General features: G+C 44.2%; 2 protein-coding genes across 2 annotated transcripts; both read right to left on the bottom strand.

Moving 5' to 3' along the window:
- Positions 1 to 2,070: 2,070 nt before the first annotated feature.
- On the bottom strand, positions 2,071 to 10,783 carry LOC116971105 (bone morphogenetic protein 2-like). Its single transcript, XM_033017941.1, has 4 exons — positions 10,418 to 10,783; positions 7,442 to 8,042; positions 3,515 to 3,610; positions 2,071 to 2,809 (listed from the first exon to the last, which is right to left on the bottom strand). Exons 1-4 carry the CDS (start codon positions 10,686 to 10,688, stop codon positions 2,695 to 2,697), a joined length of 1,083 nt encoding a protein of 360 aa, XP_032873832.1. The 5' UTR covers positions 10,689 to 10,783; the 3' UTR covers positions 2,071 to 2,694.
- Positions 10,784 to 14,748: 3,965 nt separating this feature from the next.
- Positions 14,749 to 25,095, bottom strand: mboat4 (membrane bound O-acyltransferase domain containing 4). The gene is made up of 4 exons (XM_033018796.1): positions 24,968 to 25,095; positions 22,179 to 22,403; positions 17,953 to 18,836; positions 14,749 to 14,921 (listed from the first exon to the last, which is right to left on the bottom strand). The coding sequence occupies exons 1-4, from the start codon at positions 25,093 to 25,095 to the stop codon at positions 14,749 to 14,751; spliced, it is 1,410 nt and encodes a 469-aa protein (XP_032874687.1).
- Positions 25,096 to 27,747: the final 2,652 nt, after the last annotated feature.

Here is a 27,747-nt window from a genome sequence, read left to right as displayed (position 1 = left end):
AATGAGAGATACCAGGAAGCTCTGACAGTCTAAAGAGGAAGCCTACACGAGCGGGGATGCAGACCTCTACAGGCAGGCAAAGTACAAGCTGAGAAGAGGAATCAGAGCTGCCAAGGAAAGGTACTCTGAGAAGTTGAGGAGCAAGTTCTCAGCTAGTGACTCTTCTTCAGTTTGGAAGAGCTTGCAAGAAATCACCAGCTACGAGGAAAGCCCCCCGCTCTTTGGACAATAGTCAGCTGACCAATGATCTGAACGAGTTCTACAGCAGGTTTGACAAGCAGAAACGTAAACCCTGGTACCCCCTCCCCCCCCAGCACAGCCAGACCCCAGTCTGCAAAGACTGGACCGTTCTACATCCACTCCTCCCCAATCACCACTTCACACCTACATAAAGCAAGACTCCAGTCTGAAAAGACTGGACCCTTTCCCACCCACCCCTCTACAATCACCACTTAACACTCAATTACAGCCTGACTGCAAAAGCACCCCCTCTGTGCTGAACAACATCACTTCTCCATCATCAACAATGAAAATAGAGGAAGTGGAGAGGCTGTTCAGAAGTCAGAGAAGCCGGAAATCTCCAGGACCCAACACTGTTTCCCCCTCTACTCTCAAGCTCTGTGCCGAACAACTGGCACTGGTCTACACAGACATTTTCAACCAGTCCCTGCAAACCTGTACTGTCCATGCCTGCTTCGAAGTCTCCACTATTGTCAAAAGGCAAGGATTACTGATCTTAATGACTGCAGGCCTGTCGCACTGACCTCTGTAGTCATGAAGACCCTTGAAAGGCTTGTGCTAGCCAAGCTGAAAAATATCACAAACCCTCTGCAGTTTGCATATCGGGCCAATAGATCTGTGGATGACGCAGTCAAACTGGGCCTGCACTTCATCCTACAGCACGTAGATCGCCAGGGGGCTTATGCGAGGATTTTGTTGATTTTATCTCTGCGTTCAACACCATTGTGCCAGAGCTACTACACTCCAAACTTACCAAGTTTACTGTGCCTGAACCCCTCTGTCAGTAGATCACCAGCTTTCTGACAGACAGGAAGCAGCATGTGAGGCTGGGAAAGCACATCTCGGGCCCACAAACCCTCGGCATAGGAGCACCACAAGGCTACGTACTCTCCCCTCTCCTCTACCCTCTCTACACCAACGACTGCACAGACTCCTCTGTCAAGCTTTTCAAGTTTTCGGATGACACAACCCTGATTGGACTGATCCAGGATGGGGAGGAATCTGCCTACAGACAGGAAGTGACACAGCTGGCGTCCTGGTGCCATTGCAACAACCTGGAGCTCAATGCTCTTAAGACAGTGGAATTGATTGTAGACTTTAGGAGAGCTCCCCCTCCCCTCACCCCACTCACCATCAACAACACCACAGTCACATCTGTGGAGTTTTAAATTTTCTGGGAACCATCATCTCCAAGGACCTTAAATGGGGGGCTACCATCGACTCCACAGTCAAAAAGGCACAACAGAGGATGTACTTCCTGCGGCAGCTGAGGAAGCACAATCTGCCACAGGCAATGATGGTCCAATTCTATACGGCCATCGTAGAGTTTGTCCTCACCTTCTCCATCATGTTCTGGTTTGGCTTAGCCACCAAGCACGACATCCGGAGGCTGCAGCGAATCGTCCGATCAGCTGAGAAGATTATTGGCTGCAACTTTCCCTCCATTGACGAACTGTACACTGCAAGGGTCAGGAAGCGAGCGGATAAGATCATCTCTGACCCCTCTCACCCTGGCCACAAACTCTTTGAATCACTTCCCTCTGGAAGGCGACTTGGGACTCGCCACAGTCAGACATAAAAACAGCTTTTTTTCCACGAGTAGTAGCTCTACGCAATAACCAAAAATCTGTAGCCTCCTTTTGGTTTTGCTCTGGTATTTTATTTAATTTACATGTTTAATCAATAATGTTTTATTATTAATGTTTAATGTTTTATGTGGCATTCTTAACTGTCACCGTATGTCATTTTGTCCCTTGCGGGCGGAGCACCAAGGCAAATTTCTTGTATGTGAATACTTAGCCAATAAACTTATTCATTCATGTTTAACTGTTTATAAAATAAGATATTATTTTTATTGAATCATATGCATTACTTTGCCTTATTGCATATTACAGATAACATTTGTATTGTTTGTAATTAGCACAAGGGGAAGTCTTAATGAGTTCAATAAATTTTACTTTAAATCATGATTGTTCTGTTACTAAGATTGAGCATGGCCTTAAAAAGAACTTGGATTATAAAGCTCACCAAAGTTTTAACGTATGCACAACCTTAAAATTAGATTGTTGATTCAATACACATGCACACAAAATATGTAAGACATCTTTGTTTTGAAAGTCTAGATTGTAGGGAGGGAGAACTGTTAAGTTAATGAGAAAGGACAAATCAAACACAATTAAAAATACAATAAAAACTTGATACATTCATAACATTTATGAAATATTGCAACAAAGACGTCTTCAGCTCCTGTTTGATGACAGTTTAATTTGTCCTCCTTTTGTCAATTACTCTACAAATGTGAATTGCAAATAGTAAATAACACCCGGCCCTTTCTAACATATTATTCCAATGTTCTTATTGTATTCTAATTGTCTTCTCGAAAGTGAATACATTGAGTTTAGATGACATAGGGAAAAAAATTATATACCACACACACATGCAGCATAAAGAAGTCTACATGCATGCACAACTTTCAATACTCATCTTCAAATTCTCAATTAAAATATTCCCATTCGCTGTTAAATACATAATTTTGATTGAGGAATATCTCTGGGGATTGCAGTACGATCTAAGGGAAAAGGAATAGAGGAAATTAATAATATTAAAAACAGTAAATGCTGAAAACACTCAGCAGGTCAGGCAGCATCTGTGGAGTGAAAAGCAGTTAATGTTTTTCTCTGTTAATGTTTTTAAAAGAAGTCGAGATTTCTTAAATCTTCTCTACACTCTATCCAGCTTAACAACATCTTTCCTATAGCAGGATGAACACAATGCTCCAAAGGTAGCCGTCAAAGAGGGTGGCAGTGGTCAAGCTGCTGCCTCACAGTGCCGGAGACCTGGGTTCAATCTTGACTATGGGTGCTGTCTGTGCAGATTTTGCATATTCTACCTGTGACTGTGGATTTTCCCCGAGTGCTCCGGTTTCCTCCCACATTCCAAAGACATGCAAGTTTGTTTGTTAATTGCCCTTAGTGTATAGGACATAGGACGTACAACTCACGTACGATTCAGTGGTCGATGGTCAGCATGCACTCCGTGGGCATTTCTCTATTTAACTCCATTTTTCTCTTTTCTCCAGTTCTGGTGAAGGGTTCTTGACCTGAAATGATCACTCTGTTTCACTTTCCGCAGATGCTTTCTAAACTGCTCAGTGCTCCAAATTTTCTTCCTTTTTCAGGTTTCTAGCTTTTTGCAGGTTGCTGTTTTTTGAACAGATTAACGGTAACCAATTAGTAACAGAGCAAAAACAAAAGCCATTTGATCTGTGCTTTACCTTTGTGATTTGTTTGTGTTTTCAGCTGCTCTGTCCCATGCAGAGATGGTTGGTACTGTTTTCTCCTGGTCAGAGAGAGCACTGAAGCAACGACCTCTGCGAAATAACAATATAAATTAAGTTATGAAGTCCATCTTTCTGTTAATTTAAATGATTGAAGATTTTCTTACATAATGTGCTGATTTCCATACTTCAGGTTACATCAAAAGATGAATCTCGATGTACGATTGCGGTGACTAACCTGAGTAGATGAAAAGGTGGCAGCTGTGTACACTTTTTGTCCTGGATGGTACTGTAGTTCTTAAATTTTGTTCAAGCTGCAATCACCTAAACATGCAATCAATCACAATTGACTTGAATCTTGAAGCGGTGACCCCAGGATATTAATAGTGGAGGACTCATCAAAGATAATGCTGTTTAATATTAAAGGAAGGTGCTCATATTCTCTATTACTGGAGATGGCTATTTTCCTGGATAGTTGGATTGCTTTCAATGGACCTGACAAAAGCGGAAATGTCAATTATGGCCTTCAGGTGAAAGGGGCAAAGTTTAAAGGAGATGTGTGGGGCTAATTTTTATACAGAGAGTGGTGGGTGCCTGGAATGTGGTGTTCAAGAGAGGGTTAGTTATAGCTCTTTGGGCTAATGGAATCAAGAGATATGGGGAGAAAGCAGGAACGGGGTACTGATTTTAGATGATCAGCTCGAAGGGCCGAATGGCCTACTCCTGCACCTAGTTTCTATGTTTCTACAGTGCATTCAGAAAGTATTCAGACCCCTTCACTTTTAGCACATTTTGTTACGTTACAGCCTTATTTTAAAATAGATTAAATTATTTTTTCTTAATCATCAATCTACACACAATATCCCAGAATGAAGAAGCGAAATCAGGAGTTTAGAAATGTTTGCAGAGTAATGAAAAAGAAATGACACTCAAAATTGAGATTAGGTTCATCCTGTTTCCATTGATGATCCTTGAGATGTTTCTACAACTTGATTGGAGTCCACCAATGGTAAATTAAATTGATTGGACATGATTTGGAAAGGCACACACCTGTCTATATAAAGTCCCACAGTGACAGTGCATGTCAGAGCAAAAACCAAGCCAGGAAGACGAAGGAATTGTCCGTAGATCTCCGAGACAGGATTGTGTCGAGACACCGATCTGGGGAAGGGTATAAAACAATTTCTGCAGCATTGCAGGTCCTGAAGAGCACAGTGGCCTCCATGATTCTTAAATGGAAGAACTTTGCAACCCCCAGGACTCCTCATAGAGCTGGCTACCCAGGCCAAACTGAGCAATCGGCGAGAAGGGCGGTGACCAAGAATCCAATGGTCACTCTGACAGAGCTCCAGAGTTCATCTGTGGAGATGGGAGAAACAAACGTAACAAAATGTGGAAAAAGTGAAGGGGTCTGAATACTTTCTGAATGCACTGTATGTCCATGTGCAGCCAGTGGTGGTGAGGCAGATGAAATAGTGGTATTCAATAGGCTTTTGGATAGGCACATGGATCTGCAAGGAATGGAAAGATATGGATCATGTGTAGACAGAGGTGATTAGTTTAACTTGGGCGTCATGTTCGGCAGTGACATGTGGGCTGAAGGACCTGTTCCTGTGCTGTGCTGTATTCTTCTATGTATATAGTATTACCATGAGCTACTTTTGTGCCTCAAGTGTTTCTTGCCATTGATCAACCATTGACTGAATGTTGGCCAAATCCTGGTGCACGTAGCCTTAAATTGCTTCACATTTTGAGGAGGTAAAAATGGAATTGAATCATACGCACTGTAAACTGACACTGTACTTTATAATGATGACCATCATTGGTGAAGTGGATGAAAACTGCTGGCACCTGTAGGTTGCCTATAATATCAGTTCTGCTGGAAGTGGACTCGGGGAAGAATAGTTGTACCAGGAAAAAGAGATGGTGAAGGAGGATGGTCAATTTGATGGTGCCCAAAACTATAGTAAATTAATGGGATTGCACTATATTTATAGAATATGGTGAGAATGCTATTGAGTAGAATAGAATGCTGCAGAACATATCAATAACATCAAACAGAATAGTCAATCGGTGCATTTTAATATATTTAAGTAGAACTTGTTATTATAAATTAAAAAATTAAAATAGAACTACAACATTATAGAACACAGTACAGGAATGGGCACTATGGCCAAAATGTTTGTGTTGAACATGATTGTTGTCATACATTTTTGAAAATGATACGGAAGATCAGTAGTTTGTAATATGTTTAACCCTAGAGCTTACACATTGGGGAAGCATAATGGAAAAGATAGTCAACATAGGGAACCTAAAGATGTTAGTGAGGCAATAAACAGATTTATCATGGTGTTTAGGCTCCACCACATAGCTAGTTTAGTTAAAATAAGCATTGGTAGTTGTTAGCAGCTGAGGGTTATAAAACTAATCAGGTGGGGAACTAACATTTATGGACCTATTTGTTATACTAATGGGAAGAGTGGTATACTAAGTAACAGGAAGCATAAGGTTAAAGACAACTGGAGAAAGACAAAGATGACAGGATACAAGACACTGATCAATGATGACATTTTAAAAATGTAGGATCCACATAACCATTGTGTTGTGAGAATATAAAAATGCTGTAGCTACTGTAAATCTCTGAAACGCTTTCGGTTCTCTCAGAGTGTTTCCCAGTTCACACTGTTAAGGCCTTCAATAACCCGACTTGTTTAAAAGATTCACCACTGATCTCTGAGATGTTTTATTTTGTGTCTCTGCCTATCTGAGCTGGGCCCCAAGTAAAGCAAGATTCAAATTACCGGTATAACACAAAATTCCCTCCTACAATGATGCCTAGTTAACCCGATCTCATCTGCCTGTACATGATCCATATCACTCTATTCTCCGCACTTCCATGTGCCTATCAAAAAACCTCTTAAACTGCACTATCCTATCTCCCTCCACCACCACCCCTGGCAATGCATTTCAGGCTGTATATTTTTTTTAAACTTGCCCATTAAACTTTCTCCTGGCACCTTGTATGCCCTCCAGTGTTGGATATTTCTACACTGGGAAAATGTTTCTGACTGTCCAATCTCCTCTGCACCTTCTCCATACCCTCCATATCTTTCCAGTAATGGCACAACCGAAACTGCAAACAATAGTCCAAATGCGGCCTAACCAAATGCATCATGACTTCCTGACTCATATTCCATGCTCCAAGCAATGAAGGCAAGCATGCCATATGCCTTCTTTACCACCCTATCAACTTGTGCTGCCACCTTCAGTATGCTATGATCTTGACTCCAAGATCCCTCTGCACATCAATGTTGTTAAGGGTCTATCTACCTTCCACCACAACATTTTTGTCTTCTATGAATATGCCAGTTCTCATTCGATACAACTAAGTCATCATGAATCCTGTACATCTTAATCTTTTGGATCAGTCTACCATGAGGTGCTTTTGAAAAAACTTGTTTACATGTTGTGTCCATATGTACAACATCCATGTTCCTTTGCCCACAAACAACTCTAATCAACTTGAGCAAGTTCTGATCTAATACCATCAATGTGGACCTTGCCCCAATTCAGAATTCTAACGTGTCCCCTTTTTATTTCTCAGTTACACCCACAAAGCTTCACTGGATGAACAATCTGTAATGTCTTCTCAGACTACTGCTGTGACATTATCCATTATCAAAAAAGCAACAACCTCCCTCTTTCACCCCCACCTCTGTCTCTCCTGTAGCACCTGCACCCTGGAACATTAAGCTGCCAGTCCTGTACCTCCGAGCCAGGTTTCCGTAATGGCAGCAATGTCCCAGTCGCACATACCTATCCACACCCTGAGATTGGAAAGTAGTAAGAGTAAAATTGGAAAGGAACTGACTAACCTTTAATTCAATTTGGTTAACATTAAGTATACACCTCAATATTGCTCACCTACAGAAGTTAGCGTAGTAACCCTGCGGTTCCAGGATCCAGTGATTTAACTCTGAAGACCGTAAGCTCACGAACCACCGGTGCAGGCTGCATTCTTCGGGGATATCTCTGTGAGGAAGATGCCTCACTCTCAATCCACCAGCGAATCGCTGACTATTCCTACTGCTACGTAATCTGGCTGTCTTGCTCTTCTCTGATAGCACAAACCGATAGGTGATGAGAAGCGGTTCATCTTGAGAACTGGTGTTGAGACAGTAGAGACTCTGAGTGAGGGCATCATGCAGGACCAGACTGCCGCTGTCATCGGTGAACTGGAACTGGAATCCTATCACGTTCACCCTCCACAGTCTCAGGATGATGGAAACGTTGAAGGTATCATAGCCAGAAGATGGCAGCTTGCTCAGATTCAATATCTTTCTGTCTAGTGGATCACTGATAGACAGGTTGTTCCCTTCCAAGCTAATTGTGTGTATTGTTACATTGATTGTCAGTGCCTTGGGGTGCAGGGTTCTCCGCAGTAACACCAGCTCTGCTGCCAACATGGAGGGCTTGAGGCTGGAAATGTTAAACCATAACCATCCAGGGTTGTCATATTCAGGAACTGAAGTAAAGACAGGTAAAAAAACATTACAAACACACTGGCATGAGATATTTCTGATTCCTTCACAAGTATTTTCTTTTGTTCCATTTTTTGTCATGCTTTACCACATTGCAGGTGCTTTGTACATCCAGTCAGTTGTTATTGTTGACAGAATTTTTGCAGTTGCATTGATTTTCTCTACGCTTCTCCCAAGAACATCTAACAGATAAATCAATTGATTATTTAAAATAAATTTGAGGATGCAACTAAATATGCAGGAATTAATTGTCTATCCACCGTTTTGCCTGTGAATTGCTTTTTAATCAATCATTTTGCAGTATATTTAATTTATCAGAATTTCTGTTTTGATTCCTTCAGCTATTTCCCAATGATCATCATCCAATAATTAGGTCCAAAATCCCTGAAGGTTGAAGTGTTGATTAATAAAGTGACAGGGAAGATATACAAAATTGTTGCCTTTATTAACTCAAAGGTTCTTTATTAGTCACATACAACAAGTGAAATGTGTATTGCCAAAGCAGCACATAAAAAAGAAAACAACATAACAATAATAAAGAAATTTAACATAAACATCCCCCCCACAATGGTTCCCATTATGAGGGAAGACACAAAGTCCAGTCCCCATCCCCATGTCCACCCATAGTCGGACCTATTAAGGCCTCCGCAGTCGGCGCTACGGGTCCCGATGTTACAGGCCCTTCTCGCCGGATGATGGTGCTCCAGCGTCAGGAGAATCCTCACAGCGGCTTGGGTAATCCGGAACGGCCGCTTCCTTACCGGAGACCGCGGCTTCCGAAGCCAACTGGCCGCACTGGTTGGAGCTCCACCACTGGCGATCTCGGCGAGAGATCCCATGCACCCGATGTAAAGTTCAGCGCCGCCACCCGCGGCTGGCCGCTCCACAGTCCCCCAGCTCCGCGGTTCATCGGCGGTCTTCAGCTCACCGGAGTTCCAGTGCGGCGACCCGGGCAAGGCATCGCCCGCTCCGCTCCGCGATAGCGCTCCAGCGCTGTGCTGCTGCCGAAGCCGAGGTTCTGGGCGGTCCCCTCAGGAAACGCCGCTCCAGGCCCGCTGGTAGGCCACGAGGATGGGTCGAAGGTGCAGCCCGGAGAAAAGCCGTCTCTCCGACCAGGTAGGGACCCTGAAAAGCAGTTTCCCCCTCCCCCCCCCCACCCCCACCCCCACATAAAAAAGACTAGAACTCCGAAAAACAAAAACTCAACTAACTAAAAATTTAAAAATAGAGATGAAAAAACGGACAGCTGCAGGCTGGGCAGCCATAACTGTACAGGACGGCGCCCCCTTGTTGGACGATGCCCCCTTGTTAATGGGGCATATAGCAGGGATGGTGTTGGTACAACTTTACAAAACCTTGTTTAGATCACACCGAGACACTGTGGGTCTATTTGCCGCCTATAGGAGGGATTGGATTGTGCTGGATAGGGTGCAGAGGAGATTCATCAGGATGTTGCCTGCCATGTGTCATTTCAGTTCGGAGGAGAGATTGGATAGACTGAAGTTTATTTTCCTTTGAGCAGCGGAGGCCAAGAGGGGAGCTGACAAAGCTATACAAAATTATGAGAGATAGGGTGGATACCAAGAAACTCTTCCCATGGCAAAATTCTCCAAGGTTAGAGGGCCTTGGTTTAAAGTGAGAATTAAGTGTGAATCTGAGGAAGATCTTTCATTCGGAGGGATTTGAAATCTGGAAAATGCTGTTTGAGAAGGTGGTGGAGACCAATATTCTCACAACATGTAAGATGCATCCCAATGAACACTTGAATCACCAAGGCAAAGAAGGCTGCAAAACAAGTGTGAATAAATGGATGAGTATCAATGGGTACTAGATGGTCGGCATTGACACGATGGTGCAAAGGACCTTGTGTTGGGGGTATATATATATATATATATAGAAATAAAGTTTGCATTCAACTTACTAGAGAATTCAGACTTGTTTGAAATAGAAATAAAGTTTGCTATATATATATATATATGTCAAACTTTATTTCTATTTCAAACAAATCTGAATTCTCTAGTAAGTTGAATGAAACATTTTTTTACCTTTTCCTTCTCTTAGTTTTTAATTGGATGCAACTGCAATCACCCATACACTGGTTCTACCCTGCACACTAGGGACAATTTACAGAAATTGGAGGAAACCCATGCGGTCACAGGGAGAATGTACAATCTCCACACAGACAGCACCCATAATCATGATCAAACCCAGATCTCTGGTGCTATAAGGTAGCAACTCTACCACTGTGTTACGAGCAACAAGGCGAAGTGAGAACTTAGTGCTAACAAAGTTTAATTGAAATAACATTGAACCGTGCCATAAAGATCTTATACAAAATAAACTTTTAACTGGGTCTTACCTCGGATACTCCTGAAACTTTGAACTAGAATTCCCTCAGTTTCAGTGGAATCTTTAGCGTCCGATGAACTGAGTCGCTGATAGATTTTTCTCAAGTAGGGGTGAAGCTTGGTACGTTGCGGCAGTGTAAGTGTATTTATATGTAACATCTCCAGAATGGCCTTACTGAATGGCTGCTGTATTCCCTGACTGTCTGCAAAGTAACATGTTGTGTCTAATGCCAAAAAGCCGATGAGCAGCAAAGATGGGAAAAGAAATCCGAGCTTTCCCATTGGAACTTTTGTTTCCTAAGCTAATTTTTTCTTTGCAGCACAGCCTTAGCTGCCTTGTGTGTGTCTGAGCTGTGAAGCAGAAGCAGGGAGCAATAACAAACTCCAGCCAGGAAACTGATGTTAATTAATTGCAAATTCTTGAAGAACTTGGCAGCTTTTAAAACTCATTAGTAGCACTAAGAAACAGCAGGAAATCAGCATTTAACCCTCCGGCAACCCCAAGATGGTTTGGACTGCAATAAAACATAGCAGTAAAGAGGGGCAGACAAAAAGCTTCACTTCCAAATGTTTGGTTACAATTGCAAACACTTTGCAATTCAGCTCTTCAACTTCTTGAACTATTTTCTTCACATTTTTGGGGGTTTCCTGTGTAATGTACTATTCTAGCTGAAAGCAGGCAAGTAACATTCACCATCCTAGCTAAAAGATAACTTGTTTTTAAATGTTTCCTAAAGGCCTTTCCTGGAGAGTTATGGGGAAAGAGCTCGGTGGGTTTAACAGAAAACAAAATCAAAATGTTAGGCATAGGCAGGATGGGTTAGATTGGCTCCAGTGCTGGCAGAGTCTGTGATCAGTTCCCGATTTTACCTCCATCTCATTTTACCTGGAGGTTGCAGGGTTCCATTGACACGGCATCTGACAGCAGGAGCCTGCCGAACTAAGAATGGCATTTACTTTGTCCTGATGCACGGTCACGACCTAAACGTCAACTATCCCTTTGCCTCCACAGATATTACGTAAACACTGAGCTCCCCAGCAGTTTGTGTTTTGCTCCAGTTTCCAGCAATTTCAGTCCCTTGTGTTTCCACTTCATATTTCTATGTGCTGTAGCTCTAATGTATTGTACCATCACAGTCCTTATTTGTCAATCTTGTACATACTGTATTTCATTGATTTAAAATGTTATCATGCCTCTGCAGCTGAGGTTCAATAGCCTTAACATTTTCAAGTGTAGTTTAAGGTGGAGGTAATTTGAACTTTTACCTTCAATAATAACCAGTTAAGAAAATGCAGCTTGGCAGTTGTACTCCTCCTTTAATGTTCAAAATTAATTTATTTTGATATTCAAAATCTCAAATCCAAACTATTGTTGAAAATGCGAAACATGTTTAATAAGTGTATGATCTATTGCTTTGATATTTTTTATTTTATACGATGAGACAGAATCTAAAGAAGAAAGGCTTTGCACTATACGGGAAACTATAGGTGCAGGAGTAGGCCATTCCGCCCTTCGAGCCAGCACCGCCATTCAATATGATCATGGCTGATCATCCCCAATCAGTACCCTGTTCCTGCCTTCTCCCCATATCCCCTGACTCCGCTATCTTTAAGAGCCCAATCTAGCTCTCTCTTGAAAGTATCCAGAGAACTGGCCTCCACTGTCCTCTGAGGCAGAGAATTCCACAGACTCCACAGAGGCAGAGAATTCCACAGACTCACAACTCCCTGTGGATTTGAGCAAACAATTTGCTCAAATCAAGGTGCAATATGGTACCTATCTTACCAGATACTGTACTGTCCGAGGGATTAATATTGAATATAACACCAGGGAAAACACAGTATGTCTTTACTGAATAGTTCCATGGTATTTTAATTTCTTCTTCACAAATTAAATGGATCATTGACTTATTGGACTCAATTGCACGAATGGCTAGCAGACACAGTGGGACTGCTGGGTGCAGCACAGTGGCGCAGCGGTAGAGTTACTGCCTTAGAGCCGGGTTTGATCCTGACAATGGGTACTGTCTGTACGGAGTTTGTACATACTCTCTACGACCACGTGGATTTTATCTGGGTGCTCTGCTTTCCTCCTACAATCCAAAGATGTGCAGTTCACTTGGCTTCTGTAAATTGCCCCCAGTGTGTAGGATGAGAAACTGGCATAACATAGAACTAGTGTACGGGTGATCATTAGTGGGTGTGGATGTGGTGGGCCGAAGGCTGTATCTCTAAACAAAACAAAGGGATTGGACATGCTAGATGCAGGGAAAAATGTTCCCGATGTTGGGGGAGCCCAAAATCAGAGGTCACAGTTTAAGAATAAGGGGTAGGCCATTTAGGACTGAGATGAGGAAAAACTTTTTCCCCCAGAGAGTTGTGAATCTGTGGAATTCTCTGCCACAGAAGACAGTGGAGGCCAATTCACTGGATGTATTCAAGAGAGAGTTGGAATATAACTCTTAGGGCTAACGGAATCAAGGGATATGGGGAGAAAGCGGGAACGGGGTACTGACTCTGGATGATCAGCCATGATCCTATTGAATGGCAGTGCTGACTCGAAGGGCCGAATGGCCTACTTCTGAACCTATTTTCTATGTTTCTAAAACGAAACAGGTTAGTAGGTTAGCATCAGAACGTTGGCTAATATTGTTTGAGCTCAAGTAATATTATTACTTGAGCTCAAACATGCCATGAAAACGTTCACCAGCTAACCAGGCCAGTGCCTCTATGGTCAATATTTAAAATATTCTGATTTGTGTAACTGCCTTTACCTATAAGAACTCTGGTTGTAAATTTCAAGTGCCAGATCGACAGTTGATTTTAAAACTTCTGATTGTTTTGTATTGGTATTGATCCTTTATTTGTCATTCAGACCTTTCGGTCTGAACGAAATGCTGTTGCGATTTTCCGTGTGTAATACCTGGAATGTAGCTTTCATAGTTTGGATGTGAGGACAACTATTTACAGAAGCTTTTTACAACAATTGAAAGAACTCTGCTCCCTAGATCCAATGGAATTTTATTTACACAACGTGTGTATGCTTTAAAAAAAAAGAACTCACCTTCCACACTTCAGAAGAACTATCTGTTTCCTGGAACAAAATACAGAAAGCTGGAACTCCAGCTCAAGCAGCATCTGTGAAGCCACAAGGTTTAAGTCAATATTTTTCATGCATCAGCAAAGTGAGGGTAAAGGACAGATTGTCATTTTTGTAGCAGTACTAAGGATCGGGATAAACATAGATAGTTGGGGCGGCATGGTGGTAGAGTTGTTGCCTTACAGCGCGAGAGCTCCGGGTTCGATCCTGACTATGGGTGCTGTCTGTATGGAGTTTCTACGTTCTCCCTGTGACCTGCGTGGGTTTCATCCGGGTGCTCCAGTCTCCTCCCACACCCCAAAGACGTACAGGTTTGTAGGTTAATTGGCTTGAAACAATTGTAAATTGTCCCCTAGTGTGTGCAAGATAGTGTTAGTGTGCGGGGATCGCTGGTCGGAGTGGACTTGCAGGACCGAAGGGCTTGAAAATGGTGAACAAAGGGTGAAGAAAACTAGATGGACAAGGAGCGCGTATGGGAGAACAGCAGGGGAATGGGTTATCTGAATTTGGAAAATTCAATGTTCGTTCCATTGATGTACAGGTTACTTATCGAAATATGAATATTGATCTTCCAATTGGTATTTGGCCTCTTTATTGACGAGGAAGGCCATGGACAAACAGATCAATGTGCGGAGGTGAAGAAGACTCAAAATGACGCGTATCTGGAAGCGTGAGATGGCTGTTGTGTGCCCAGTCCAGGTGCTTTGCAAAATGGTTGCTTTATCTACACCTGATCCAACGGGATCCAACCACCATTTACATCTACCCATATTCCCCACTGCTTTCATTCAGAGAGGTCGCTCTCCTTCTGACTCCCTGGACTACATCCTTGCCAACCAACCCTTCCCAGTCCCCTGCTACTTTCCCCTGCAACCGTAGGAGATGCAACACTTGTCCCTTTACTTTCACCATTACCACCATCTAGGGCCATCCAGGTGAGGCAGAGGTTCACCAGCATCTCTTCCAAACTGATCTCCTGCATTCAATGTTCATGATGTGGCCTCTTCTCCATTTGTGAAACAAAGTGTAAACCAAGCAACCGTTTTGTGGAGCTGTGAGTTCTGTCAACTGCCACCATCCCAAAGTTTGTAGATCTGTGGGGTGAAAATCAGTGGTAGGTAAGATACCGGACAGAATTCCAAGGGAGAGGGTTAATGGTAAATTGGAACGTCTGGGACTAATTAGAGGATAAATCCTGTCTGATAAATTATATTCAATATTTTGAAGAGGCAGCAAAGTGTATCAGTGAGCGCAGGGCAGCAGAAGTGAATTACATGTAAGGCCTTTGACAAGGACATGTTGGCTGAACACAGAATTGGCTTCAAAGCAGAAGGTGGTGGCGAAAGGTTGTTTTTCAGGCTGGAGGCCTGCGATTGGAGGTGTGCCCCAGGGATTGCTGCTGGCCGGGCCCATCGCTGGATTTCAAATTACACTGAGAAAAGGGGGTAAAGTAAACAGCGAAGATGGTTAGCAAAAATACAGTGACGTCTTGATCAGCTGGGCAAGTGGGCCAAGGAATGGCTAATGGAGTTTAATTCAGTTAAGTGTGAGGTGTTGCACTTTCGGAAGTCAAACGAGGGCAGGACCTTCACAATGAACAGTAGGGTCCCTTGGAGTGTAGTAGAGCAGAGGGATCTAGGAGTACAAGTACAAAATGGTGCAGAGAAGATTTACAATGATCAAGTTCCTGCTGTACCCTTTGATAATCATTTTCACTATACCACCCAATTTAGTGTTATCTGCAAACTTACTAATCCTGCCTTGCACGTTTTTATTCAAATCATTGATATAGATGACAAACAGCAATGGACCCAGTGCTGAACCCTCAGGCATACCTCTAGTCACTGGCTTCCAGTCGTAAAAATAACCTTCTACCATCACCTTCTTGCTTCCTTCCATGAAGCCAATGTTCTAACCAGTTGGCTAGCTCCTTGGATTCTATGCATTCTAAACTTCCAGATCAGCTTACATTGTGTAACCTTGTCGGATGCCTTGCTGAAATCCATATTAGTTTTAGATTTACTGTAACAGCATGGAAACAAGCCCTTCAGCCCACCTAGTCCTGCCGACCAGCAATCACCCCGTACACGAACACTATCCTACACACCAGGGACAGTTTTATTTACAATTTTTACCTAATCCAATTCACCTACAGATCTGTACATCTTTGAAGTGGGGGAGGAAAGCAGAGCACCCAGAGAAAGCCCACGTGGTCACAGGGAGAATGTACAAACTCCATACAGACAGCACCTGTATTCAGGATCGAACCGGGGTCTCTAGTGCTGTATGGCAGCAACTCTACCGCTGCGCTGCAATGCCAATAGACAATGCCGCCCAAATATATACAACATCTACAGCTCTGTCTCATCAATCTTTTTGTCACATCTTCAATCAGATCTGCATCTTTAAACTCAATCAGATGCATGAAACCCGATCTTATAATTTTCAGATTAAAATTACTGACCCATAAAATGAGCTGCAGTCGGGACTCAACGGCTCCTCTGGAGGGTAAGAGATATTCTGGGTGTTGATATTTCAGATTGAGATCCTGCATCAGCACTTGAGAGTGCATAGGGCAGATTGCCAGTACAAAGAGGCCAGGGGTAGGTGAGATAGGGGCGGACAAGCAAGAAATAGAGTCATCGAGTCATAAAGTGATACGGTGTGGAAACAGGCCCTTCGGCCCAACTTGCCCACACCAGCCAACATGTCGCAACTACACTAGTCCCACCTGCCTGCGCTTCGTTCATATCCCTCCAAACCTGTCCTATCCATGTACCTACCTGTCTAACTGTTTCTCAAACAATGGGATAGTTGCAGCATCAACTACCTCCTCTGGCAGCTTGTTCCATACACCCACCACCCTTTGTGCGAAAAGATTACCCCTCGGATTCCTATTAAATATTTTCCCCTTCACCTTGAACCTATGTCCTCTGGTCCTATATTCCCATACTCTGTGCATCTACCCAATCTATTCCTCTCATGATTTTGTGCACCTCTATAAGATCACCCCTCATCCTCCTGCACTCCAATGAATAGACCCAGCCTACTCAACCTCTCCCTATAGCCCACACCCTCTAGTTCCGGCAACATTCTGGTAAATCATTTCTGAACCCTTTCAAGCTTGACAATATCTTTCCTATAACATGGTGCCGAAAACTGAACACAATATACTAAATGTGGTTTTACCAACGTCTTATAGAACTGCAATATAATCTCCCAACTTCTATACTCAATACTCTGATTGATGAAGGCCAATGTACCAAAAGCCTTTTTGACCACCTTATCTACCTGCGACTCGACTTTCAAGGAACCATGTACCTGTACTACTAGATCCCTCTGCTCGACGACACTCCCCAGAGGCCTACCATTTACTGTGTAGGTCCTGCCCTTGTTAGACGTTCCAAAATGCGAAAAACTTCACACTTATCTGTATTGAATTCCATCAACCATTCCTCAGCCCACCTGGCCAATCGATCCAGATCCTACTGCAATCGTTCACAACCATCTTCACTATCTGTTGGATCCAGATGAGGATGGATTAAAGGCAGATGATCAGATGGGGAATGGAATGGTGGAAATGGTGACAGAGGCTGGAAGGTGATAAGTGGAGACAATAAAATTAATTTGATAAGTAAGGAAGTTGATGAGTGGAACAAGATAAGGGAGGGATGGTAAGCAGAGGGGAACACTAGGGATAGGGGATCTATGGGTTGTGTGTGGGTGATAGCAAATAGATGGGTGACGTTTTGTGTTTGAACCCTTCTTCAGACTCAAGCAAAGATCTGAAGAAAGGTCCTGACCCCAAAATTGCCTATCGATGTTCTCCAGAGATACTAACTGTCCTGCAGAGTTACTCCAGCACATTATGTTCAGAACAGAGGTGCAGTTCCCTTTGTCCTCACCTCTCACGTTGCCAGCCTCCACATCCAGCACATCATTCTCTGTCATTTCTTCCGGCTGCAGAAGGAGCCCTCCACCAATGACACTTTTCCTTCCCCTCACCTTTGTTACAGGTTTATTATTGTCATGTGTACGAATACACAGGGAAAAATATTAGTTTGTGTGCTACCCAGGCAAACCATTCTATATTTGACCCTCTCTGGCAAATGGGATTAGTGTTTATGGGCAAGGAGGGTGGCATACATACATATGAAGGACCTACACTTTTGTGCTCTTCCATCAATGGTGCTTCAGTCTTCCAGCTTCCTTAAAGGTTCTAATTTCTCCAATGTCTTGGTTCCCAGTCACATACTACCTTAAGCTGGCTGCACTGATATCATGGTGCAGTGCAGCTGATGTGAAACATAGCCAGATTCAGGTGGAAGGAAGATAGAAGAAGCATGCGACAGGTAGATAATTAATTTTAATTTCTGCTCGGCATGTTTGGCATACATATCAGCATCAGTACATACAGCAGTGGACAGATGGCACAAGTAGACTTACAAAGTAGCAACACACAGGTAAAGCTCCGCAGTTCCACAGCTACCAAAATATATGCAATTACCAGCTGGGTTTGTAGCCACGCCACAGGTCTATAGAAAAATCTCAGAAGCCTTGATCTCACAATAAGAGAATCCACATGTCGGTGAATATGATAGTCTGCTTGAATTGCCAGAGCCCACAGGATGAATCCAAAGATCTGTCCTGGATGCAGACCATGCCACCATGCTGAAAATGCAAAGGTTGCCAGCAGAGGCTGAACTTTGCATTGTTGAAACACAATCCTCCTCAGCCAGTCAGCTGTTGTTTTATTCCACGTTCGAGCAAACACGGATATCTGAGTGGTTGTTTCAAGTGTCCAGATATCAGTATCGGAGAGTGTCGTTTTTTCAGACTTTGTGTTTTCCAAACCCAAACCAATTAAATGGTTAAGAGATTCATTGAGAAGCCATTGTGAGTAATATGCTAATCTGAACATTAAAGCTGTAATCCAAATCAGTAAAATGTCTATAGGAGCATTCCATTGAAGGGGCCCTTGGTCACGAATAGAATTTCTTACAAATATCCTCAACTTCGACAAGAGAAGAAATAAAATGCACTTTTTTACAAAAGGCCACAAGGGGCTGGTTATGCATTTACGATCAGCTCTTTTAAGATTTTCCATGTGAGTTTTGAACATTTTAAAAGTGAACAAAGGCCCACCAAATAGTGCAGGAAAATTCAGCATATAGCTAAGATATGACAGAAAACTATGAAGCAATTCATATTCCAGGTGGTTCTGTTGCATAATTCTTATTGGAGTTGTGATTTTACCTTCATGAATATCTAATGACGTTGATGTTATTCTTTGTGTTAACAGCATCAGACTTGACAGTGCTATTGAGTATCTGAAAGTGAAACCAAGCAGAGATCTCTTAAAAGTGGAGTATTCAATTAAATTTGTACACAGTAAATACAACTGTTGATGAATATTTCTTGACAAAAATACAAAGTGCTGGAGGAATTCAACGGAAGGAACTGCCGGTATTTCTATCGGGGGAGGGATGGGGTTGATAGGCAAATGGTTGGACAAAGGCCACAAAAAGCAAATGGCCTGAATGGAGACCCTGGCCGCGTCCGAAGGAACTGCGTGGACCAACTAGCGGGAGTGTTCATCAAAATCTTTAATCTCTCTTTACTCCATTGTGAGGTCCTCACCTGCTTCAAGAAGACTACTATCATCCCGGTGCCAAAGAAAAGCAAGATCTCATGTCTCAATGACTACCGTCCAATGGCCCAAGTGCTTGAGAGGCTGGTTAGGACACACATTAACTCCAGCCTACCAAACAGACTTGATCCACTGCAGTTTGCCAACAGCCATAACAGATTCACGCCTGATGCCATTTCCCTAGCCCTACACTCACCTCATTAAGAAGGACACCTATGACAAACTCCTATTCATGAACTATAGCCCTGCTTTCAAGACCATTATATCAACCAAGCTCATCCCCAAACTCATGCAACATGGAGTCAGTACTACTCGCTGCAACTGGATCCTCGACCTCCTGACCCACAGACCACAATCAGTGAGGAGGAAAGGTGACAAATCATCCTTCACGCTAATTCTTAACACTGTTGCCCCACAAGGATGCGTTCTCAGCCCCCTACTATACTCTTTATACACTAACAAACATGTAGTCAATCCAACTCCATCTATCAATTTGCAGGGGATACCACCATAGTGGGCTGGATATCGAATACTGATGAGACAGAATTCAGAAAGGGGATTGAGTACCTTGTAACATGGTGCCAAGACAACACCTTCGCCCTCAGTGTCAGCTAGTCAAAGGAGATAGTCAATGACTTCAGGAAGCAAAGCGGTACACACACCCCAGACTACATTGCTGGCACCGAAGTAGAGATGATCAAAAGCTTTAAGTTGCTCCGAATAAATATCGTCCGCAATTTGTCCTGGACCGGCCGCATCAAAGCTATGGCCAAGAAAACACACTTCCTCTACTTCCTTACAAGGCATCAGAAGTTCGGCATTTTGCCAGAAACCTTCACCAACTTCTATAGATGCACCATAGAACTAATCTTATCTGGCATCCAACATCATCATCTGGCATCACAGCCTGGTTTGAAAACAGCCCCATCCAAGACCGCGAGAAATTGCTGAGAGTTTGCGGACGCAGTCCAGACCATCACACAAACCAGCCTCCGTTCCATTGACTCCATCTACAATTCACACTGCCTCAGTAAGGCCGCCAGCATAATCAAGGACCAGTCTCACTTCCTTATCTCCCCTCAGGCACCAGGTATAGAAGTTTGAAAATACATGTCTCCGGATTTAGGAACAGGTTCTTCCCTGCTGTTATCAGGCACCTGAACGGTTCTCTCACCAGCTAGAGTGCGGTCCTGACCTCCCACCTACCTCAAAGAGACCTTTGAAGTATCTTTAATCAGATTTTATTACAGCAGCTGGAGTTTAATCCAACCAAGTGCAAGGTTGAATATAATAGAAAAATATACAATTAATGGCATGACCCTTAACCGCATTGATGTACAGAGGGATCTTGTGCCATGAAAGTGGCAACACAAGTAGATAGATTGGTAAAGAAGGCAAATGGTATGCTTGCTTTCATTGGTTTAGGTTTATTATTGCCTCCTATACTGAGGTTAAGTGAAAAGTTTTATTTTGCATGCTATCCAATGTTGGGACATTGAGTATGTCAGGAAGTCATGAGGCAGAGTTATCAGACTTTGGCTCGGCCATATTTGGAATATTGTGCCCAGCTCTGGTCGCTTCTTTACAGGAATGATTTGAAGATTTGGAAAAGATGCAGAGGAGTTTACCAGAAAGATGCCTGGATTAGGGGATATTAGCTACATGGAGAGGAGGGACAGACATCTTGGTAATTATGAGAGGTATAGATAGGATAGACAGTCAGAAAAAAAATCCAAGGATGGATAAAACAAATACTAGAGGATATAGCTTTAAGTTAAGAGGGCAAAGTGCGGTGAGTGCCAGAATGTGCTGCCTAGTGTAGTGGTTGAGGCAGATACAATGGCATTGACAGTGGTTGTGGCATTTAAGAGACTTTGGGGTTGACATATAGATATGCAGGGAATGGAGAAAAATAGATTATGTGTAGGAAGATAGGAATTTGTCTTGGCTTCATGTTCACACAGACTTTGTTGGCCGAAGGGCCTGTTCTTGTGCTGTACCGTTCTATGTTCTATTCCGTCCCATTCATGGCCTCAGCACTGTGACAGTCATAGTCATCACATGCCGAATGTTCTACAAGTAATTCTGAAAATATATTTTATTTCACTTCTTATGATAGAATGTCAGCCAAACACCTATGCTTTTTTCACTACGCCTTTTTCTAATGAATGATTCCTTTACGGTCAATTCCTGATGGCTTATTTCAAAATGAATGGGTTTTTTTAAATTCAGTGTTACATCCTTCTTGAGTTTGACTAATTTATTTAGTACCTATCCATTTTATTTAACTTTATTGTAATTTAATTTTGTCTGGTCTATTATTGGCTACCGGGGAATTGGGCAATTCAGAGCTAGTGAAGGTCTTGAGAGGCGGGTAGGTAATTATATATTAATTACCTAAATTGGAGAATTTAGATTAGTTACCTAACATTGGACCTTTCTGTCCTGACATCCATCCAGGGACCCCAGCATGTCCTTCCAGGTGAGTCAGAGGTTCACGTGCATCTCCTCTAACTTCAGTACTACATTTGATACTCCCAATGTGTCCTCCTTTACATCAGCGAGATCAAGCCTAGACCAGGCGACCATTTTTCGCCAAAAACCACTGGATCTCTCAGTTACTCTCCATTTTAATTCCCCTTCCAATTCTCATTCTCATTCCCATGATGATCTTTCATTCCTAGGTCTCCTCCTTTGCCCGAGTGAGGCCCCACCAAACTGGAGGAACAAGACCTCACTTTCTGCTTGGGTAGCAAACAACCCAACGGTATGAACAATGAATTCTCCAATTTTAGGCAACTAACTTACAAACTCAGGTAATCAGTGTCTAAGATTAATCTGTGGACATATTGAGTTGGAAGTAAATATAAAAGTAGTGAATATATAATGAAGACACCAAAGAGGTATTAGATAGCAGGGCAGTTGCAGGAGGAGAACATGGAACCAGGTGAGAACAACACTACAATAATTACCACTAAAATAATTACCTAGAGATGTTTGTACGTTTAAAAATTACACTTACTTAATGTCCGCTGCTTCTTGCAGATAATATTCTTTATAGTGCAGCCAAAGATGGCAGAGGGTCAGCCATGTCATCTGAGTGAGGAAGGTCCATCTGTGGACACTCCTGGGCTCCAGAGAGTGTATGAGTATCATTGAGAGAACAGCAGGTAGGAGTACCAGCATGGCATAGGGCCCCATAGAAACAACTGCCATAAGAGACCCTCCAAACAGAAGGAAAATGTATCTGAAGAGAAATGAAAAATTTCCTTTAAATTGAGTCCATATAAATTCCTATTTCATGCAAAATCGCAATTAGGCACCAATGGGTCTTTTCAAAACAAACATAAGTGCAAGTCCGTAGCTCAACGTGATCATGGTGACCCAGGTGGAAAGAGTAGTGTAAAAGCCTTTTAGCAAGTAGACTAAATGTATTCTTCGGCATTGAGCATAAAAGTTGGGACTCATGTGCAGTTGGACAAAACATTAGTTAGAGGACATTTAAAGTAATATGTACAGATCTGGTTGGCACACACCAGGACTAATGTGGTAGCAATAGAGAGAGAGTGCAGAAGAGATTCACCAGGATACAGTGTCTGAAGAAGGGTCTCAACCCGAAACATCACCCATTCCTTCTCTCCAGAGATGCTGCCTGTCCCGCTGAGTTACTCCAGCTTTTTGTGTCAATCTTCACCAGGATACAGACTGACTTCATCCACTTCACCACAAACTTCCATCCGGCACTCCAATACACCTGGACCATTTCCGACACTTCCCTACCATTCCTTGACCTCACCATCTCCATCGCATAGGACAGACTTCTGACCGACATACACTACAAACCAACTGACTCACATGGCTATCTGGACTACACGTCTTCCCACCCTGCTCCCTGTAAAGACTCCATCCCCTACTCCCAATTCCTCCGCCTACGCCACATCTGTTCCCAGGATGAGACGTTCCACACCAGGGCATCGGAAATGTCCTCGTTCTTCAGGGAACGGGGATTCCCCTCCACCACCATAGATGAGGCTCGCACCAGGGTCTCATCCATACCCCGCAACACTGCTCTCTCTCCCCATCCCCGCACTCGCAACAAGGGCAGAGTCCCCCTAGTCCTCACCTTTCACCCCACCAGCCGGCAAATACAACAAATAATCCTCCGCCATTTCCGCCACCTCCAACGTGACCCCACCACTCACCACATCTTCCCATCTCCCCCTATGTCTGCCTTCCACAAAGACCGCTCCCTCCGCAACTCCCTTGTCAATTCTTCCCTTCCCTCCCGTACCACCCACTCCCCGGGCACTTTCCGTTGCAACCGCAAGAAATGCAACACCTGTCCCTTCACCTCCCCCCCTCGACTCCATTCAAGGACCCAAGCAGTCGTTCCAGGTGCGACAAAGGTTCACCTGTATCTCCTCCAACCTCATCTACTGCATCCGCTGCTCTAGATGTCAGCTGATTTACATTGGGGAGACTAAGCGTAGGTTGGGTGATCGTTTCGCCGAACACCTCCGCTCAGTCCGCAATAACCTACCTGAACTCCCGGTGGCTCAGCACTTCAACTCCCCCTCCCATTCCCAATCCGACCTCTCTGTCCTGGGTCTCCTCCATTGCCAGAGTGAGCAACACCGGAAATTGGAGGAACAGCACCTCATATTCCGTCTGGGGACCTTGCGTCCTTATGGCATTAACATAGAATTCTCCCAATTTGGCTAGCCCTTGCTGTCTCCTCCCCTTCCTTAACCCTCGAGCTGTCTCCTCCCATCCCCCCACCCTCGGGCTCCTCCTCCTCCCTTTTTCCTTCCTTCTCCCCCCCACCCCCCATCAGTCTGAAGAAGGGTTTCGGCCCGAAACGTCGCTTATTTCCTTCACTCCATAGATGCTGCTGCACCCGCTGAGTTTCTCCAGCATTTTTGTGTACCTTCACCAGGATACTGCCTGGACTAGATGACGAAGTACAAGGAGAGATTTGACTAGGCTGGGTTTATTCTCACTTGACCATAGGTGGCTGACAGGTCATCTTAAAAAGGTTTATATAATAAAGAGGGCATAGATGAGGTAGTTTCCCAGAGCTGGGGAGTCTAGAACTAGAGGGAACATATGCACAGAAAGCTGGAGTATTGGACTGTGGCAATTGTAGCCATACGCTGTCCCCGTTCATCACCTTCGAGCTTCTGTCTGCACCTTCCTGCTCCCTTCCTGCCACTTCTCTCTATCCACAACCCTCTTTTCCTTTTTTTCATTTGTCTGCTTCCATCTATTAATCGCATAGCCCCACCCCTTTACAGCAAGGAAACAGGCCCATCGGCTTACCGATTCCACTCTAACCAACGATCCATGTACACTAGCACTATCCTAGACACAAGGGACAATTTTAGAATTTTACCAAAGTCAATTAACCGATAAACCTGTGCGTCTTTGGAGAATGGGGGGAAACCGGAGATCCCGGAGAAGACCCACGCAGGTCACGGGGAGAACGTACAAACTCCGTTATCACAGCACCTGTATCCAGGATCGAACCCGGGTCTCTGTCGCTGTAAGGCAGTAACTCTACCACTGCACTACCATGCTGTCTAGTTTTGAATTAATTAATCGACCAGACCACAGATTATGATCGATAATAGCCTTCAGCTACATTATTCTTTTGCCCCTTCATTCATGTTTTACTTGTCTTGCAACTAATTAGTTCTCCAAAACATATCTGTGTACACAAACATCCACATTTCAGAGCATAGGTAAGAGAATTACATATTCAAATGATAGAAATTGTTATTACCCATCACTGACTAACTTCTCCCTGCTTACCTTGCAGTTAAAGACAGGTGCCCTGTGATGGAGAGGTGGTAGAATATTAAAGCAAGTGGAACACACATAAACTGGTAGATGGAGACTGGGTAATAGTCTAACTCATATTGTAGAAACTCTGAATCCATCCTCGGAGAGTTATCACGCACAACCTGTGCAACCAGTTAAGGCATCTTATTTTTAATACTGATGCTTAGCTCAAGTATAACTCTCAATATCCAGAAGGGTTGACAATTTGTACCATGCAATGACATCAAACTATCATGTCACTAGCTTGTCTATATTTAAACAGTATGCTTGGGTAAATATATAGAACGGTAAATGCATGTCTTTTGATAAATGAAGGGAAATAACGGCTTATTATTGTTTCCCAGAAACTGAGCAACTCCAGCAAGTAATTCAATCAACATGCGAGATAACAGCCTGAACCATTTGATACATAATATTCCTACTACGGACAACACATATTTTTGACAAACTAATTGCCTTCCAGCATTCATTGTGTTTAGCTAAGAATCACATCAACAGTAAAATATGTTAGTCTTCCTGTTATGTTTGGACCAAGATTGTGTTTCCAGTGATCATGGGTTCATGAGTCAATGATTTCACTTCGAATTACATTGCCTCTCAGAGTCACCATAGAGAAAGGATAAATAGAATTGCAAATGAGATGATGAGATGTGCTCTGTTCCTAGATCATGATGTTTCCCTACATAAATTATGGAATGGAAACTTCTCTAAAAGACGACAGTTTATTCGGCAGCCCATCTGTTTAAAGGATGGGATGTCCAGTCCACCAGTAGACTGCAGGATTGGACAATGAAACTATTGATTTTAAACAAGAGAATGGGACAATATCAGTTAGGCCAGTGAAGGACTAGAAGGAATACCTAGAAATGATCAAAGTTTAAAGAAAACAGTCCTGCTGACAGATATATTTTCTAAGCATTGCTGGTAGAAAATGTCTTTACAGCCTCTTCTCATGGGGGCCACATTTAATTCTCTGCTTGAACCATCATGAGTCCAGAACTGTGAGTCTACGCTGTGAGTGAACTGAACTGTGAGTCTGCATTGTGCTGCTTGAACTGAATTGAAGGGTCGGTCTGCAAACTGTGCTGCTGGAACTGAATTGAAGGGTCGGATTGCAAACTGTGCTGCTTGAACTGAATTGAAGGGTCGGTCTGCAAACTGTGCTGCTTGAACTGAATTGAAGGGTCGGTCTGCAAACTGTGCTGCTTGAACTGAATTGAAGGGTCGGATTGCAAACTGTGCTGCTTGAACTGAATTGAACGGTCGGTCTGCAAACTGTGCTGCTTGAACTGAATTGAAGGAATGGTCTGCAAGCTGTGCTGCTTGAACTGAGTGTCGCACTCATTCCGGAAGTTCCGCTCACTGCGGAAGTCCCACTCGGGGGAGAGGACGCGCTCAACCGCGTGAGTAGATTCAAGAGAGTTTTACTGTCATATATATGTTGTGTGTGAGAGTGTGGGATGGATGGTGTTAGTGTGTGTATGTGAGAGATGGTGTGTGTGTGTGAGCCCACCAACCGTGAGTGAGTCAACTGCCAGCCCACCAGCCGTGGGTGAATCAACTGCCAGCTCACCAACCGTGAGTGAGTCGGCTGCCAGCCCACCAGCCGTGAGTCGGTTGCCAGCCCACCAGCCATAAGTGAGTCAGCTGCCAGCCCACCAGCCACGAGTCAGCCACCAGCCCACCAGCCGTGAGTGAGTCGGCTGCCAGCCCACCAGCTGTGAGAGAGTCGGCAGCCAGCCCACCAGCTGTGAGAGAGTCGGCAGCCAGCCCACCAGCCGTGAGTGAGTCGGCTGCCAGCCCACCAGCCGTGAGTGAGTTGGCTGCCAGCCCACCAGCCGTGAGTCGGCTGCCAGCCCACCAGCCCACCAGCCGTGAGTCGGCTGCCAGCCCACCAGGCGTGAGTGAGTCGGCTGCCAGCCCACCAGGCGTGAGTGAGTCGGCTGCCAGCCCACCAGCCGTGAGTGAGTCGGCTGCCAGCCCACCAGCTGTGAGTGAGTCGGCTGCCAGCCCACCAGCCGTGAGTCGGCTGCCAGCCCACCAGGCGTGAGTGAGTCGGCTGCCAGCCCACCAGCCGTGAGTGAGTCGGCTGCCAGCCCACCAGCTGTGAGTGAGTCGGCTGCCAGCCCACCAGCCGTGAGTGAGTCGGCTGCCAGCCGTGAGTGAGTCGGCTGCCAGCCCATCAGCCGTGAGTGAGTCGGCTGCCAGCACACCAGCCGTGAGTCAGCAGCACAGTTCAAGCAGCAAAGTTTGCAAACTGACCCTTCAATTCAGTTCAAGCCAGCCCACCAGCCATGAGTGACTGAGCTGCCAGCCCACCAGCTGTGAGTGACTGAGCTGCCAGCCCACCAGGCCCGAGTGACTGAGCTGCCAGCCCACCAGGCCCGAGTGACTGAGCTGCCAGCCCAAGAATCCATTAGGCTCACAATGTCCATACTAGCCCTCTGGAAACCAGTCCCTTCGGCCCACAACACCCATACTAACGCTCCAGAAAGCCCCCACCTCCCCCGCCCCTCCCCCCCACTGGCCACCAATATTGGAATTGGTGGAGAGGTGGAATATTGCATTGGGGGACCAGCCCTCCTGTGCGAACATGGGACCTAACCGGTCCCACTTAGTCTAGTTATCCATTTAATTTCCTCTTGCATGCTACAAATCTAATTGAGTTTTTTAAAGATGTAACCATCAAGGATAATGAGGGCAGAGATGTTGTCTGTATAGATTTCAGCCAGGCATTTGACATAGTTCTG

Source organism: Amblyraja radiata, chromosome 3, assembly GCF_010909765.2.
Source record: "Amblyraja radiata isolate CabotCenter1 chromosome 3, sAmbRad1.1.pri, whole genome shotgun sequence".
NCBI lineage: Eukaryota > Metazoa > Chordata > Chondrichthyes > Rajiformes > Rajidae > Amblyraja > Amblyraja radiata.
The sequence above is the reverse complement of the archived record's forward strand: the minus strand, read 5'-3'. Positions and strand labels throughout refer to the sequence as shown.